The sequence below is a fragment of the Diachasmimorpha longicaudata genome, chromosome 16 (assembly GCF_034640455.1).
Source record: "Diachasmimorpha longicaudata isolate KC_UGA_2023 chromosome 16, iyDiaLong2, whole genome shotgun sequence".
Taxonomy (NCBI): Eukaryota; Metazoa; Arthropoda; class Insecta; order Hymenoptera; family Braconidae; genus Diachasmimorpha; species Diachasmimorpha longicaudata.
In genome coordinates this window covers 3940881-3959106 of record NC_087240.1, presented here as the reverse complement: position 1 = coordinate 3959106, position 18226 = coordinate 3940881, and the positions used below count along the sequence as shown (strand labels likewise).

Below are 18226 nucleotides of genomic sequence, written 5' to 3'. Positions count from 1 at the left end.
TTATCAGTTACCTTCAGCAAAAGATAAAAATTTCAACTAAACCAAAAGTTTCCATTAACGATAAAGAGGCCCCACGTGTAACATACTGAGTCACCTTTCAAGCAAAATAATATTTGAAACAAAAACTTTCATAATGAATCCATTAATTTAATTTTTCTAGCGGACTTTTTGAGACCTTCGACGGCATGCGGAATGGAATGGCAGTTCATGAAAATAGATAAAAATTTGTGTTCATATCTCATTAATACCACGAAAAATCCATTTGTTCCCTCTGATATGACCATTCTGATGGCCATGAACACAGCCTATAAATTCAAGGTGGATTCAAAATGTGGCCAGAGCTCGTACATGATTAGCATACAACGTTTGCTCATCAAGTTCTATCAACTGAATCACCAAATAATATTTCTAACTGTAAAATGAAACTCTACAAAGTGTTGATAGTACTGAGTGCTTTGATTTCATTGAACAATAGTGAATTTGTGAAATCAACATCTGATAGCATAGCAGAATGTCCATACCGTTACGGACATGTCGATTTTTCAACCGGTCGTTTTGCGTCAAAGAAACTCGGAGTTATTAACAACCCGATTAGTTGCATCAGTTTAGCAGGTAATAATGTCCGATGGATTCCTGGCAAGTTGGATAATCAACAATTGGAATATCTGAATTTGGCTGACACCAGTCTTTCTCCAGTTAATATATCGTTCTATGCGCATCCAAATCTGAAGACTCTGGTGCTTGATGCAGCCTTTTATCAAAATAATTTCCTGAAAAATGGCATCAAAGAATCGAACAGTAATAATTCAGATCGATCGCCATATTCCCTGACAATTACACTGAGATGTCCACAGTTGAGTGACTTATATTTACGTTACAATAATTTGGAGTCAGTGGAATTTCAGTCATGGTCAGACATCCCTGAGATCACTCATCTCTATTTGAATGACAACAACCTCATGTCTTCGAATTTTTTAACGACATTTCCAACGAAACTGACTCATCTGTATCTTAACAAAAATCACCTGCAGACGTTTGTGACCGGATCGCTGAAGAATCTTCAAGTACTGCACCTAGACAGTAACCCATTAGGCTGTATATGTGCAAATGCCTCTTGTCATCGAGGAATTTGGTTGAGAGATTCTATCAATCTGCAAGAGTTATCATTAAGTTCCACTGAGCTGGCGATTTTCGAGGAACATGCGATGGAGAATCTGACGAGTCTGAAGTACTTGGACATATCGAACAATAGTTTATCGAAAATTCCAGCAAGTGGCTTCGCTAATCTGCCTAGCCTCATTGTCCTCAAGGCTGACAACAACAAATTGAATAGTATTCCAAACCTATGCAATTCGTATAAATTGGAAGAATTGAATTTGAGCAAGAATGCGATTGTTGATGTGAGTCAGAGCTTCTGCAACTGGCCAAATTTGAAACACCTTGATCTGTCACACAATGAGATCACTCGTATGCCAGTTGGAGTCTTCGATGGGCTACTGTCTTTGATAACTTTGGATCTATCATGGAACAAGCTCCGTACACTGTCGAGATATTTGTTTCTTCCAACAAATCAAAAAGTTCTTATCAGCGAGCCGATGGAGCAGAAACGCCCTGGGCTATCGGCCGACGAATTACCCGAAATTCCTCCGTCAATTTTGGAGTCACGGACGCCTTTACGGGTTTTCAAATTGAACAATAATCGATTGACGGACATATCAGGTCTAGAGGTTTTGAAACAATTGAGAGAAGTGCATTTAAATGATAATAAAATTAAAATTGTCAGCTCAGGAATTTTCGGGAACAATACAAATTTAAAATACATCAATTTTTCACGTAACGAGATTGATGAAGCTAAGCCTAGAGCCTTTAACAAGCTGCTCTCATTGACAACATTGGATCTCTCCGGGAATAAGCTCAAAATACTTCCACAATATTTATTTTCGTTAAAAAGCCAACGGCTACTCCCCAAAGTACCCATGAACTTGGAATATCTGGATTTATCCAGCAATGAATTATCGGAAATTCCTCAGATAATTTTCCAGCATCTGCCACGTCTCAGAACTCTGAAAATGGCTGATAACGCATTGGAGACCATTCCAAGTCTGTCGAATTCATCACAATTAGAGGAATTGAATTTTAGTGGTAATAAGCTAGCTACCATCAGTCCAGATACTTTTCGGGACACAATCTACTTAAAACATATCGATCTATCGCACAATAAATTGTCAAGAATTTTTTATGAAACTTTTCAAAATCTGATGGCTCTTCGTGTTCTCAAACTGAACGACAACAAATTAATTCTCTCACCTCCATGCGACTTTGGAATAATAATCGAATTGAGCGAGACTTACCCTAAACTTGAAAATATCAGCATGAACACCTTCTGCGATCAGATAATACTGAAGGGACTCAATTTGTTGGTGAATAACATCAATCAAACAGTACCTGAACTGCTTGATGCGCTGGCCGAATCAACAGGCAATGAAACATTTTTGTCGAATCTGAAAAGCTTAAATTATCTAGATATATCGACCAATGTGATATCTAAAATTCCTCGAGGGGTTTTTCAAAATCTGACTGATCTCCGGGTTCTCAACGTGGCTAATAATCTGTTGGAATACATTCCGGATCTATGCAGCATGAGAAATTTGGAAAATTTGAACTTCAGTCGAAATGAACTTCACGACATCCCGGTGCAAACTTTTTGTAACTCATCGATTTTAAAAAGTATTGACGTTTCGGAGAACGACATCAGCGAGATCATATGGGACGTCTTTAACCGGCTGTCTTCATTGACAACATTGGATCTATCGTGGAACAGCATCAATAACATTACGCTGCAATCCGATCACCGAGTGTCTACTGGACTATCGAAGTTGGAATATCTAGACTTATCGAACAATCATCTCCGGAGTATCCCTGAGGAGGCTTTCCAGAATCTGGCGAATCTCTCCAGTCTCAAATTAGATAATAATGAAATGACAGACATTCCAAATTTATGCCACTTTAAAAAATTAGAAACATTGCACTTCCGCCTTAATGATATTAATAAGATCGAGCAGAATGCATTTTGTAACTTGCCCAACTTGAAGCATATCGATATAGCTTATAATAAAATAGTTGAGATAGATCGTGAAGCCTTCGCGACGCTACCATTATTGACAACACTTGATATCTCATGGAATGTTATCAAAAAGCACGAGCAATTTCAATGGGCTTCCAAAAATTCTCAGGCACCTGTGGTAATGATCAAGATCAGAGGCAATCCTTTCACACAACTATAGTTGTTTGATTAAAAGAATCAGTCAAAAAGAGTGAAGATCATTTTTGTAGTAATAGTATAAATATTTATAGTTATAAACAAACGAATTGTGAAATAAACGAGGGAGATTTTCCTCTAATTGAAATAATTAATCATTAAATTAACCCAAGTTCTTGTAAATAAACCAGGGAAACAAATAAAAAATATTTTCAATAATTCAGTCTGAATAATAATCCCAATAAACCGAATATTTTATCAACTAATAAAATTAAATTTATCAAGAGTCAATAATCACAAGTGGCTTATCCGGAAAGAGAAATCCATGAAACCATACACGACAATTCCATTCTCCCTCCTGACTGGTGTTTCCTCTCTATGAGAAAAGGCAAGTGTCAAGGGTCTCCCCCCATCAATAAAAATTGATGAACAGCACAAGCCAATCATCGTATGAACCACATCCACCGAAAAAACCATCATCAAATCATCCGCAATCTCCATAAACTTTTCCCATCGGTCTACCCCTCACCGCAATCGCCCTCCAGCTAATCCATCACTCCAGGAGCTCCCAACAGGGAAACATATTCCCAAAAGTAAAGACCAACCGTCATTACCGATGCCCCAGCAGCTTCACTCAATTCCAAATTGTCAATTTCCGTCTGCCTTAAATATCCGTTATCCAGTATATATTTTTACACAACTATATATCTACTATATATATACACCTCACATTTATGATAAGTCGTATCAAGCACTTCTTATATCAATTTGAACAATTGTTTACCCCTCATTACCTGTGTAAACGCGTGCGCTCTTTCTCAGATAAGAAAAATCATTTAAAATATCCCACTCCCTAATTGAACTATAATTTTACGGCACGAGCTATTTTTGTTATATTCTCTTATCACGAGTGCGGTAATTTCGATGTAATTACTTCTGATAAAAGCCGTTGTTTTCATTCAATCGACGAGACGAGGATAGAAACAGCTGTGAAACGTCCACGGGAACGAAATTATCAGTATTTACTGTCCGTTAATTTTTAAAAATAGTAACCGTGATAACATAAATAATTAATATTAAAGTCAGTGGTCGTTTTCAATTGAAAGTCAAATAAAACCCCCACCATTCAACATTCAAACGACGTAACTGAAATATGAATAAATATAACAGCTTAATCCTGTACCCCCGAAAAATAAAATCATCCCCCTAGACCCGCAACATTGCGGCTGCACAGGGGCTCGAGATTCAGCAGTGGTGAATCCCCCGAATGGAAAAATCATCATCATCCCCAGGATGGGCGGGAGTGTCTCGCTCGTGGCTCGCCGTTGTGTCCGGGGTGGAGTAGAGTAAGGGCGAAGCAAGAGTCTAGGGGGCATGCGCCAGGGGTTGGCAGGGACGCAGTTGAACAACGACAGAGTGTAAACCACTGGCGCAAGTTTGAGTGGAACAGAAATATCTACCGCGGTAAAAGAAATCGTCCGCCAATAAAAATCCATGATTTTTTATCACCATCTTCATGATGATCAACTGGACCCCCTGACATCACGCCAACTCCCACTATCATGATGATGATGCAAGTCGATTTATCCCATGGAAAGTCATATCACTGATCTTGGAAAAGAACTACTGGTGATAAGCAACTCGCCAATACTTCTCCAGTTGACCTCCCCTTCCTCAGCGAAAGGCGACAGAAGAGAGGAGACGAGTGGAACGAAGAGCCTCGGCTCCCTCACCCACGGCCAGTCTTCCTCGCATCAGTACTACCTCGTACGCGGTTGTGCCATCGTCTGATGTGTTTACCGCGCGTAACATCCTCATGTGATAACGTGTGTGTGAGTGAACGTGATGGATCAAAAAACCTCTAATTATCAAAAAAATTTCAATCGGTAGTTGTTAATCATCTGGCACTGACATGCAGATGTGCTTAAATAGGTGGATGTCAGTGGGGTGTATCGTCCAGTAGCTGCTGTCTCCTCAGGTTGTCGACCAAATTGAACCAAGTAAAGCCGGAAGTTGAGCTCAACCCACCGATATTTCAGTCCAAAAATACGATTAAAATTGGTGAAGTAGGATGGATGTGATTGAATGGGGGAGGTGATGATCATCTGGAGATATCGGTGAACTTGATGATAAGTGACAATGGGGGAATACTACACCAATTGTACACCGGGCCTCGTGGTGCCTATCTGGGGTTCACAAGAGAATATCAATCTGTCTGATATTATTCTACGTGGTACAACGTATTTCTTTCTTCTCCTGTATCTGTTTATTGGTGTATCGATAATAAGTGATCGTTTCATGGCTGCTATTGAGGTGATTACATCCAAGGAAAAGGAGCTTGTTGTTCATCGACCAGGACGTGAGCCACAAATTATAATTGTTCGTGTTTGGAATGAGACTGTTGCTAATTTAACACTTATGGCACTTGGTAGCAGTGCACCTGAGATACTTCTGTCGATTATTGAAATATGGGCAAAGGATTTTCAAGCTGGTGATTTGGGACCTGGTACAATTGTTGGTTCAGCGGCCTATAATCTTTTCGTTATCATAGCCCTCTGTGTTTTTGTCATACCAAATGGTGAGACTAGGAAGATAAAACACTTGAGGGTATTCTTTGTAACAGCTGCGTGGAGTATCTTTGCTTATGTGTGGCTGTACATAATACTATCGGTATCGACACCTGGTGTACTTGAGGTGTGGGAGGGAATACTTACATTTGCCTTCTTTCCAGCTACAGTATTAACAGCATGGGTAGCTGACAGAAGATTGTTAATCTACAAATATCTTCATAAGGGATATAGAATGAATAAACGAGGTGTCATTGTCCAAGCGGAGGCTGGTGATTCTGATGGTGGTGTTGAGTTGGAGATCAAGGAGCACGATGGACCCCATTTATTCGTTGATAGGATTGATGATGAGGGACCCGAGGCCAGGGAATTTGAACAGACAAGACGTGATTACATCAAGACACTCAGAGAACTCAGGAAGAAACATCCAACACTTCCTCTTGAGCAACTGGAGGTGATGGCTCATGAAGAGGTACTTGGCAAGGGACCCAAGAGCAGGGCCTTCTATCGTGTACTCGCTACCAGGAAAATGGTTGGAGCTGGTAATCTCAGTAGAAAAATCAGCGAACGTGCTCAAAGTGATCTCAGCGAGGTCAAGGCTGAACTACAAAGAGCTGAGGCTGAAGTCGTTGACATTGAGCACATCAATGCAACAAGAGTATTCTTTGATCCTGGTCATTACACCGTTATGGAGAATGTTGGTACTTTTGAAGTTGGAGTTACCAGGGTTGGTGGAGATCTCAGTAAACCATGCACTGTTGATTACTGTACGGAGGATGGATCCGCTGAGGCCGGATCGGATTATGTCAGTGCCAAGGGTACACTTGTCTTCGAACCTGGTGAGACTAGGAAGACTATTCAGCTGTCCGTTATTGATGATGAACTATTTGAGGAGGATGAGCATTTCTACGTGAGGTGAGATTTTTAGGTGTTTGAAAATCTTTGGTTAAACTTTTTTCCAGAGATCATGTTCTGAATGAAAACCATCAAAGTCACTTTGTCAGTCTGATCGCCCTGACAAATTGACGTTAAGTGATTGGATTGTTTCATCCTTTCTTTCATAACAATTATGGTTCCAATCAAGTTCCATCGACTTTCAACAGATGATCGTAGTCATCCGGAATCGGGTGAATGAGTGGACGTTGAATGTCCTAATATGAGCCGTATGTTTCTACATTGTAGTAGACGACAATTTTGACGTAATCAGGAAACTATGCGACGTTGGGGTAATCACAACGGGAAATTCGATTGGACGATGCACAGGGGTGAATTAACACTAGCTTCATTCTGCCTCGAGGCTATCGCGCCCCTACGGGCCGTATTAGTTCAGGAAAATGAGAGAAATAATACGAGAAAATGGAAACTAAAAATGGCAGACCGAGTGAGAAAATTCTCAGAATTGGATTTACAGATTAAATTACGTATTTAGGTGTAATTTTCTCGGGCAGTTGAATTATTGCTCAGTGGAGTTTTGATTTCAAAGATTATATATAAATAACTGAGTCAAGATTGTAACTCAAGCTTTAACGGGTTAACTTGGTGAGGGAGAGGTGAGGGGGTTGTAGTGTCCTCTGGGATAAGCTCGACTGCTTATCTTGTCTTTGATAATTGCAACTAGATACAGTCACTCACAAACGCTAACACATATTCGTCCGGGCATTGCGGAAATTAATGGTGAAAATGGCCGTTGTAACGTACCTTTGCTAATTAAAGTCAACTACACTTGGTGTTCTCCAGTGACCTGGTCTTGGGAGTTTCAAACAATTACATATTGCGAGGAGCTGCTAATCAAGTGGTAGCAACTTCTGGGCTCTTGGCTTTTGTTTAATTGAAATTAATCCATTTCCAGGGACAGAGGAATCCGGGAGTAATTTCAGTGTGAGGAACAAGTGGATGTGGGCTTATCGGGAATCACATTTGCGCGAATAGTGTCGCGATGTGAACGTTTTGGGTAGAATTTCCGCTAGTTCTTAGGAATTTCGTCTCGCAGTGCTTTTGTGGGTTCTTTCGCGAAAATTTGGTCACTTAAAATTCGTAATTTTGATAAACGATGGAGGGGAAACTGCAATTGAAAATAATTCCGTCTGTTCCCCAAATATCTTCATGAAATAATACGAAATCCGAGTCAGCCGGGCATATAAACCAGTTCCTCCACCACATTAAATATTTACTCGCCATAATCATCCCTCAGGAACAGTGATTTCTAGATTCACTGTAAACTCGAGTAAATCCGCACCGCGAGATCCGACAAACTGATTACCATGAGAATGTCTTCATCGTGTCCCAAGAATTTCTCCAGACATTTGCATTATGACCCGAGATTGCCGTCACACTCGGCACAATTTTTTTGACCGGAGCCGTGTCGTGCCGATGTCCCTGATAATAACTGGCTGATGTAGGTCGGCGAGAACCTCCTACCCCTCCCCCAATGCTACAAAGGCAAAATACATAAGAAGAACTACCCGATGAATCATCAAACAGTGATTTTTCCTAAATCTCGAGATAAAAATAAAGAATCGATAATTCACGATCCGATAAATTTCATTAAAATTCTCTCTCAGTATACAACCACCCCCTCCCCACCTAATCTCTCCTCCCAAGCCCCCCCCCCCATTCCCCAGATAATCCACCGATTCATTCCCAACATCCAAGAAAATGTCTCATAAACAATCGCACCGCAAAAAACCCCCGAAAACCCCTCTCATTCCCACAACTCCATCCCCATCCCGCCCTGATCTCCCCAGTCATCCTCAATATCCTCGCCCCACCCCTTGAAAAAAAAAAATTAACGAGACGTCAGCAGGCCATCCCCATCATCCGTCATTCAGGAAAAAAAAAAACTTGTCCCAACGACTTTCCACTAATTTACCCAACCTCCCTAATGAGTCCAACAATACCGCCTCCCCCGTTCCTAATTCCACCCCCCTGTCACTATGATTGATTTCGTTCGATACGTCAGTCAGTCATTCAAACGTCAGCGCAACATGCTGCATCATAAGTTTCCCCACGAGTAAAAAAATAAATAACTACACCACTTCCACTTTCAAAAACAGATAGGAAATTGGATCCTCCATCTGCGCTCAGCTGATTCCAATCACTGATTTGTATTTTAAAAAGTTTTTTTTTTCCCTACCACTCTTAATTTAATGAATTCTCAACTACTCAAACATTGCCACTCGCTGTACAAACACACGAGATTGGAGTGAATAGCATACAGAGATTATCAGGCAAGTGTATTGAGGATAGTGGTGACGTTATGGGGAATAAAAGAGAGCACAACTTCATCTACTCAATGATTGAATCCACCTCTTAACGAGTTAATTTCCCCTGCCACGTGCACATCGTTAAAACAGATGGAAATATTCTGTTAAAAAATTATGAAACTCAAGCACAAGTGCCCACTCACCAGTGGAGATACGTTATTTTTATTGATTAGATTTTTCTGGTGTAGTTTCGAATGAACTCAGTCGAGTCTGAATTTAATGGCTGAATTGGCTGGTTAATTGATTCGAATAACGTAATTACAGATTGAGCAACGTATCTCAGTCAGCAATGCTGGTATCCCCGAGCCTCGCCACCGTAATGATCCTGGATGACGACCACAGTGGAATTTTCGGCTTCCCTGAGCGTGACGTCGAGCTGGTGGAGAGTGTTGGCCAGTATCCCCTGAGGGTATTACGGTACAGTGGTGCAAGAGGACGTGTCGCTTTGCCCTATCGAACTGTCGAGGGTACAGCCAAGCCGAATAAACAGTATATGCCGAGTGAGGGCTCACTTACCTTCGAGGACAATCAGACCGAGTGAGTATAAATCCCGGTTATTCGGTGAAGGACAATCCATTTTAATTTAAATATACAGTGGGAAAAATTGTTTAAAAATTATGTTCAGGAGAAGATATTTTAGGTGAAAATTACAGCTAAAGGGGGCAACATGAGGGACGAAGGGTAGTTTTATCACCGAAATTATACTCCCAAGTCTAATTTTTAAAACAAAACTTGATCTAAAAAATAGTTGATCGTCATTTTATCCCACGTTTCGCCCTCTGGAGGTTTAATTTTTATCCAAAATTTATTTTCGTGTGACTTTATCGTATATTCGGTAAAAATTACGGAAGTTTTACGCACTTTTTTAATGAACCTTCAGGAAAAAGTCCAGAACGTAGGGAACGTTCAGTTAAAAAATACGTAATTGTTCCATAATTTTTAGTGAATCCAGTTTTCACTGGAGTATTATTGAACGTAATTTTTAAACAATTTTCCTCTCCACGGAAAGAGAGTGAAAATAAAAATACGAATTATTGTCGATCACACCGGGCGGTAATTGGTGGATTACGCACGCATTCCCCTCCCCCCATGTACACTCACACACCCGTTGTGAATGCGAAAAAAAAATGAGGAGCAGTTGGAAAAAATCGCTGAATGAACAAAGAAAGAGCTGCAGTGCAGAATACGAGAGAAAGAAGAATTGGGGAAAAACTGAAAGAACTCGCGGTGAAATTTCAGTATCTCCTTTAAGAATTCTGTATAGATTCCACCTTTACGGTGCCATTGAAGCAACTCTTTGTTCCACCTCTCATGTCTCCCTGTCCCTCTGTCTCCCCATTCCTCAGATTTTTCCAACAAGAACGAATTTCATATTCCATTTTTCGTCTACGTGTGACAATTTTTCGCTGATATATCACATGCATTGTATCGCGAGTAAATAGTCACCGACGGCATGAGGATGTTCATGGCTCCCGGAAATCGGTTGCGATATAAAATATTGGGAAGGGAGAAATCCTCAGAAAAAGCAAGAGCTGTGTCAACAGGGGTTGAGACGAGAAAATTGTGAAAATAAGGCGACTCCTGGGGAACTAAAAACTGATGTGGAATTTTGCGTGAAAAATAAGTAAATTGTTGTCAAAAAAACATGTGTCATGAATTAACCAGGACATTCTAATGAACTACCCCTATCAACCCTCCAAGTGAACACTAAAGGCCAGACGTTTAACTCTGAATTAAATTTTCATTCGGTGGAGTAAAGAATTTAAAATGTAATGAAGGCTAAACTGAAAATGTCTCCTGTACCCTCGCCCCTGGTGATTTGATGCGTTAAATATTTGACGGGTGGGGGTGATAAGGAGAATATTTGCCGGTCGGTAAAACTATTTCAATGTGACCGGTATATTCGTTTGTCGCTGATGAAATTAAATCGAAATGAGAAATATGGGTGGGAAATGGAGCGTTTTTGATAGCTGGCAATAACTCGTGTTTACCGAATGAAATTTAACGATCTTCACGACATTTTCGGAGTTTTTACTAGTGACCGTTCTGCCCCATACCGGAAGTAAAATTTACAGCGGAAATGGAAAGGATTTCCTGTATTTTTACACCGTTATTTCCTCTTCCACATCGTATCATTTATTTTCACGTAATTCTCCATTTTTTGCATAAAATTTTGGAGTTTTATTCTCCTCAAATGTTTCTGGGGATTGAAAATAATTTCAGTATAATTTTATAATTTTTTCGGGATATTATTGAAGAAAAAATCGCTAAAAATTCCCACGTTAACCCGTCACACCGCCGACTACCGTCTGATTCCTCATCATTATCTTCACCCACAACTTCATCAAATACAGCCCTCCCCGAACATTAATAACTCAACAAAACCCCCAATTCGGAGTGGAACACTCCATTCAAAATGGAAAATATCGAGGTAGGAATAATTCGGTTTCCCGCACGTGTACATATGCCCTTTTATTATCGCCACTTGATGCTCGCGCATTGCAATTCGCTTCTCTCCAACCCCTCATTTACGTAATAAGCCGGTCAGAATTTCGCTAATTTCAGGATCTCTAAATAGTGATGTTTATCCAAGGCACCGCATGAGCTATTCCCTAAACGATTTTCATTCTCGTTTGCAGTTGAAAAATAAAATGTTATTTACAAAATGTGAATAATTAATAAGCGACTGAATAAGTAGGGTTTTCATCTCTTTTTCCACACGGAGAGATAAATTGTTTAAACATTGGGTATCCGTTCCGTAATCAAATTAAAACAGTGAAAAATTACGGAACAGTTACGCACTTTTCCAGTGAACTTTCAGAAAAAAATTCAAAATGTTCAAGAAAAAGCCCAAAACGTTCGGCAAAAAAATGCGTAACTGTTTCATAATTTTGACTTGCAAATTACCGAACAGATACGTAATTTTTAAACAATTTTTCTCTCCATCTTTTTATTAAAAATTCAAACTCAAACTCTCCGTAAAATGTCTAAAATCCTTCAGTTTTTTTTTGGTACGCGCTGAATTTAAATTTTGAAATTGCACTGCGATCGGACGTGTACTTGGCAGTACACCAAAAATTGCAATGCCCTAGTGCGAAAAAAAAAATTCTGTTACTGAACATTTTTCTCAACTGCAAATCCCTCTTTCCTATCTTCCACATTGTCACTCACTCGCAAAGCGTTATTTTACGCCGGTTATTTATTTTTTCTTTTCACCGTTCAATCACTCGAAATTGTTTTTGTTCGATTCTACCCGAGTGATATTGGCCTCGTCGGCTGTCGATAGTATCCTCGATAAACACGTGATGTAGTTTTCGGGGCGAATGGAGATGAGGGACAAGGAAGTTGAGGATGAGAAGAAAAAAAAAATTGGAATCCGAGGGAGTGGTGACGGAGCACAGCGGGGGGTGGGTGGGTGAATTGAAGGTAAAAAGGGATGAAAGACGTGGAAGGGATGGAGTACAAGAGGCTTTTGGAGAATGGCGGCACTGGGGGGGGGGAGGAGGAGGAGTCACTGGGGGAGAAAAACACAACATACGAGACTGTAAGTGGGCCAATGTGGGGGTGGGAAACCTTCGGGGTGCACCAACGATTGTTACGTCTCTCTTTTCTTCTTGGCTATCGTCGGTTACTAGATCAACTTCACGCGCTTCATAACGAAAAAAAAAAATCTGATTTCATTCTTGAAATATTCATTGAAAAGCTGTCACCGCACGGAGAGAAATTTAATATAAAAATTTTAGGATGAATCCTCGAGGCAATCACAATCCTACATTTTTTTTTAATACCACAGTAGAAAATTTTTTGACTGGTGAATATCTTCCAGAAATCTCCAGAGAAATCACGAGAGATCTCCGGACAAACTCCCCGGTGATACAAAAAAAATCCCGTTGACATATTTGAAATTTTTCCCTATCATTATTTATTTATTTTTAATTTTTTTAATACCTTATTTAATTATTATCTATCATTACCATTAAAATAAAAAAATATTCTTGAAATAATTTTGCGAAATTAACTACGACTAACAGCTCGTGAGTTGCCCTTTTATTTGTCATCGTTGCTCCCAATCAATTGAATTTTCTCAGGTCAACTCCAGTGAATGAGAAAGTTAGTCTTTCAGATCAATCAGAAACTCATTGAGTCCCACCCACTTCCACCCACCCTCGTCCAACTCTCTCTCTCTCTCCCTCTCGTGCCATCGTTTTCCATCTCGTCTATTCGTTTGCATTTTTCCTCCCTTCGTTTTTTCCTCTCTGTACCTCTCCTCTCCCCCCTCCCTCCACCCACCGCTGGAGTGATTGCTGGAGAAGTGAGCCCAGTGGTTCCAGTTACCGAGAATCCTCAGGATATACACTCGGGCTCATTTGAAAGGCGAATTTCGTCCCTTTTATCACCGAGACAAAATTGAAAACGACTATTACGACTTCTGCGGACGTAAAAATAGATTTAAATTTCAGAGTTGATGGTGATACTCAACCACTGAATTGTTTCACTCAAGAGAATTGGTATGAAATTTTTTCTAATGCATTTTTTATTTTTTTTTTTTACGGTAATAAAATCTTAATGTCGAAGAGTTTCAACGTCAGAGAGAATTTTTATATCTCGGTTTTCGATCGTATTTTTCAAATTTTTATATGAACTCAAGTTTTGAAATTGATACGATAATTTGCGAATTTATTCTGGTGTCAAACAATTGCGTTGACTGTCTCAATGGAAATAGTAATCGATCATTAATCAAATTCCAAGTTCATTTGTTCGTGACCTGAAGGCTCAAAATTTGTTGACTGTGAGGGTGTCTTTGGGAGCCCTAATCACCGTAATTGAGCAATTTTTTTTCGCGTCATTTCACACCCCTGCGACTACATTGCGAGACAAAACTTGGATCCAAATGAAAGACCCGGTACTCGAGACAATCTCGACAATGCCGTGGAAGAAGGGAGTTAGGGAACTTTGTTCGGTGGTTAGTATCACTGAATGCCCTATCCCAGTCACACGTTTGTTTCCCGGGGCATTTGCCGAGATAAGGAAGGATAGGGTCGCCACGGTGACTCGGCTTGCATCCAAGAATTGTCCGCCATTTCGAGGGGCATAAAAGTCTTGCAACGGACGGATGCGAGAGGAGAAAGAGGATATTAAAGTGAAAGAAAAAGAAAGAGAGAAATTCGTCAAAAGTTTTTGCCAAAGTTCTCATGGACTCGGGGAGGGACTCAATCGACCGATCACATTCAGGTGGTGGGGAAAACTTATGACATAACTCATCAGCTGTCGAAATATCGATTCCAACTTTAGCAATTTGTGACAAAAAAAAAATTATCAACTCTTTTTTTTAATTTTTTTTTTCTCTGAAATGTTTTTATATTTGAGAATAAAAAAACATTATACTTAAAAAATAATATAAAAATGATTAAATTGAAGATTTCAAAGTCTTATTTCTGTATTTCTTGAATTATACTCTGTTGATATTACTGAAATGATCATAAAAATAAAATCTTCAATTGAAATGCGTCACAACTGCTGGGACGTATCCTCTTATTTCATTAAATTCTGCAATTTCCCTTCGAAATTACCCTTCTCTCTCCAACGAAACAATCCCTACTTTCACATTGATATTCCTCCCCAATAAACCCACTCTCACAAATGAAATTAAAACTTATCCCAGGAATTAAAATCCCCGCAATATTCCCGAGAGTCAACAAAATTTCTTAAACAAATTCACCCCCATCGTATCTCCTCCGCTCCTGTAATCATGGAATCAAGGGAATAGACCAAAACTTCCTCGGATAGGGTGTCGTGAAACACGTAGTGTCACACGAAACTTGGATCCAGATGAAAACTCAGTCTCGTACAGTCGGGTCTCAACCCCCGTCCCTGGAGACAACGTGGAAGGTACCAGAGAAGGTCGAATTATGAATTTGATCAGCTAGCCAGACCGAGGATTATATTATATAAAAATCCTAAAGTACATATTTACCAAAGGAATGGGTTAGTTCACCTAAATTTTCGAACCTTCACACGATTTTTACCGCGTCAAGATGAGTTTATAAAATCCCCCTATCAACCCATCCCCCCTTTGTTTTGCAAAGGTAAAAGGTTATCGGTATTACGGAAGATGTCGAAGTTTTCCGATAAATTGCATACCCCAGCTGTCCGGATGAATATTCCGGGCGTGTCACGTAGCATGACGATATCATCGGGAAAATTGGAGCCCGTAAATTCGATTCAAGTGTACGGATATTCCAATATGCCCCAGGAGAAAATTTTAAACTCATCTAGACAGCCAATAATGATGAATGAAAAATTTCAGAGAAAATTCTTCATAATTGAGGAAAAATTCACCCCAAATAATTTTAAAAAACCCTAAACGACCATTAAATTAACAGAAGAAAATCAATTTTTTACTCCATCACATTTTTCTCTTTTTTTTTTATTATTTTTTTAATTGTGAGAATTTTTCATTAATTCCAAAAATATCTGCTGGCTCAATCTCCCCATATTTCACCAATAAATTTCCCTAGAATTGAAATTTGTTACTGAAAAATACCGCAGAAAATAGTGAATTGGAATTTCATTCTGAACTATAAATCATGTTCAGTAGTAGGAGACAGGGACACCCGACTTCAATAAATCAGCGGTGTTGTCAACTTCTCCAACGAGCTCCCGTTATTATACTTGAATGAAATGTTTTCCCTCGACCTTCCCACCCCCCTCCCCTCCCCCTCGCACTCCTTGTATCCTTATCAAATAAACTCGAAGGCTGTCCAATAAAAAGATGAGGTTAATGACATTCCCTTTGTTCCCCTGTCTATCCTTTATTTTTTTTTTCCTGTTGCTCCGAGTGAAAGAGAGGTGAAAGGTATCGTGCAGTGCTTCAATAGGATTTCCACTCTGTCCTCTCTCCATTCTCAGGATGAATCCCTTTTCAATGGTGACAAGTCTTCCGGCACGAGTTTTATTCTGTTCTCTCTCATTTTTTTTTTTCTTCGACCTTTTCAACTCAATAACTTTGATCTGCGATTCTTCCAGACTTTGTAGCGATACAGAGGCAGTCGATTGAATGAGTCTACATATGTATATATAATACATATATATTAAAAATATTTCCCTCAGTCGAAAAATGCAATCGAAATTTTTTTGAGAATTTAAAATCCTGATAAAGACTTTAAATTTTAAAAAATTGTGTTTCCCTTCTAAAATCACTGGACGTCATCCGGCCCTTCGCCTCCATTTTAAAAAATCTCATCGACTTTCAAATTCAATTCATCATTCGATAAAAAAAAAACCACCAAAATCATGCCCTATCGATGATCAGCTACAACCATTAGTTGCACTTAAAAAACATACGTTAAAGGTGTCGAGACTGCTGAGAAGTTGACACAAGTCGTTAGCAACTTGTCGTTACAACTTCTCACGACATAACGTGACATTAAAAATCAAGAAACATATTTTCCATCCCCCCCACCCCCCTGTGCCCTTCTACCCACCCCACCGATGCCTGGATCATGCAGCTATCATTAGAGTTGTGAGTTGAAAAATATAAAAAAAATATTCCGAGTGAGCCTGATAATTAAAGGGCAGTCGTACAAGTAGGTCTTATCAAACTTTGTCACGATACTCGAAACGACGAATGCAGAGCCCTAACTACTTCACCGATTAATATCACAGGTTTAAGTTTCTCTGAGACAGATTATCCCAGACCTATTTAGCTAATCTACTTCGGTCCAACCTCTTTTCAATATTTTATTCTTTTCCCCTTATTTTTTCGAGATCACATGCAAATGGCGAGATAAAAAATGTAATCAAAGAGAAATTCTGTTTTAAAAAAATATAAAGTTTTTCCTTTTCGTTTTTTTGAAATATAAAAAATTAAATGACATGAAAATTTAATTTATTATTTAACTAAAATATTTAAAACGTTTGTGTAAATATGTTGAGGTGAATATATAATATATCTTGCCCATCATATGTTTGATAGATATTTTCAATCGATAGATTAAATAAAATATGATTATAAAAATTATCGAAAAAGATTATTTTGCATTCCCTGGTATCGTCAGTAATTACCTTAATTGAACCCTTTTATTTTATCATCTCTTATCCACCGCTATCTCAGCGATGAAAAATGATGAAATCATATCATCAACAAACCATGGACTCCTGTTTGATTAACGCATGGCATAATTAATTATTCATACGAGGCGTATGAGCATCAATTATTCCACTCATGGGCACGAACATAATGACCATGGACAAGGAGGAGGATGAATGAGAGAATAGGTATATGAGAGCTACGCAAATAGGTGGGATTGTATTTTTGCTCACAACAACTGCCGGAGATGAATCCACCGCATGTACCCGCGGTGAACACGGAAAATAATATTTTTTTTTTTTGTTTTCCATCGCATGTCACTCATCCTCAGGGACATGTCACTGATTTTCAGATATCAATTACCAATTTCCGGGAAATTTGAACATCAAATAATGATTTTTAGAAAGGCAATGATAAATAATCAATTAATTTAAATGAAATAAACTCCTCCTGCGGTTAGACAGAGAAAAAAAATTGTTTAAAAATTATGTGACGATTCCGTAAAAAAAATATTCGGTAAAAATTATGGAACAGTGACGCACTTTTCCAGGGAAGTTTCAGGAAATAGTTCAAAACGTTCAGTGAAAAAATACGTAACTTTTTTGTAATTTTTACTGAATACTCATTTTACTGGTAAATTATATGACACGTAATTTTTAAACAATTTTAATCCCGAGTTATTATTTTTCCTTGCGGTCAATGAATGTAAACTCATTTCAGGGCAGTGGTAGTTATTGTCCCTCATTTCGGGTCTCTTTACTTCCCAGTTTATGCACCCCAGGGGCCGGTGAGACGTCTCGACGTTTGATCTTTCCGGAAGGGAGCACCTCGGGCACATTATTTACTTCCGAAAAGTTGAAAATGTCGCGGGTTTTCCAGCGTCAGTGGCTCGGTTGGAAATTTTTTTGGCAGAGTTATTCTCGTTATTTCGACGGGATTTTATTACGTAAATTCTTGGGGTATGAAATTCTTTGAGAGGAGGAAAATAGTGCGGTTGAGACAAGCCATTTATCGTCCATTTTTTTCTAGTGGTGAGACTTTTTAGAGA

The 18226-nt window shown here is 39.1% G+C and overlaps 3 protein-coding genes across 5 annotated transcripts in view; 2 read left to right on the top strand and 1 right to left on the bottom strand.

Moving 5' to 3' along the window:
• The window catches only part of LOC135170077 (reticulocalbin-2), a 97867-nt gene that overhangs the window by 43532 nt on the left and 36109 nt on the right, over window positions 1-18226 (bottom strand). The window lies entirely within an intron of this gene.
• LOC135170279 (protein artichoke-like) lies at window positions 316-3500 on the top strand. Its single transcript, XM_064135962.1, has one exon. It carries the CDS (start codon window positions 420-422, stop codon window positions 3282-3284), a length of 2865 nt encoding a protein of 954 aa, XP_063992032.1. The 5' UTR covers window positions 316-419; the 3' UTR covers window positions 3285-3500.
• The window catches only part of LOC135170053 (sodium/calcium exchanger Calx), a 47008-nt gene continuing 33795 nt past the window's right edge, over window positions 5014-18226 (top strand). For both annotated transcript variants that reach the window (XM_064135555.1, XM_064135554.1), the window contains exons 1-2: window positions 5014-6741; window positions 9354-9626. In XM_064135555.1, coding sequence (XP_063991625.1) covers window positions 5399-6741; window positions 9354-9626 — 1616 coding nt within the window. In that variant the 5' untranslated portion in view covers window positions 5014-5398. The remainder of the gene's footprint in view (window positions 6742-9353; window positions 9627-18226) is intronic.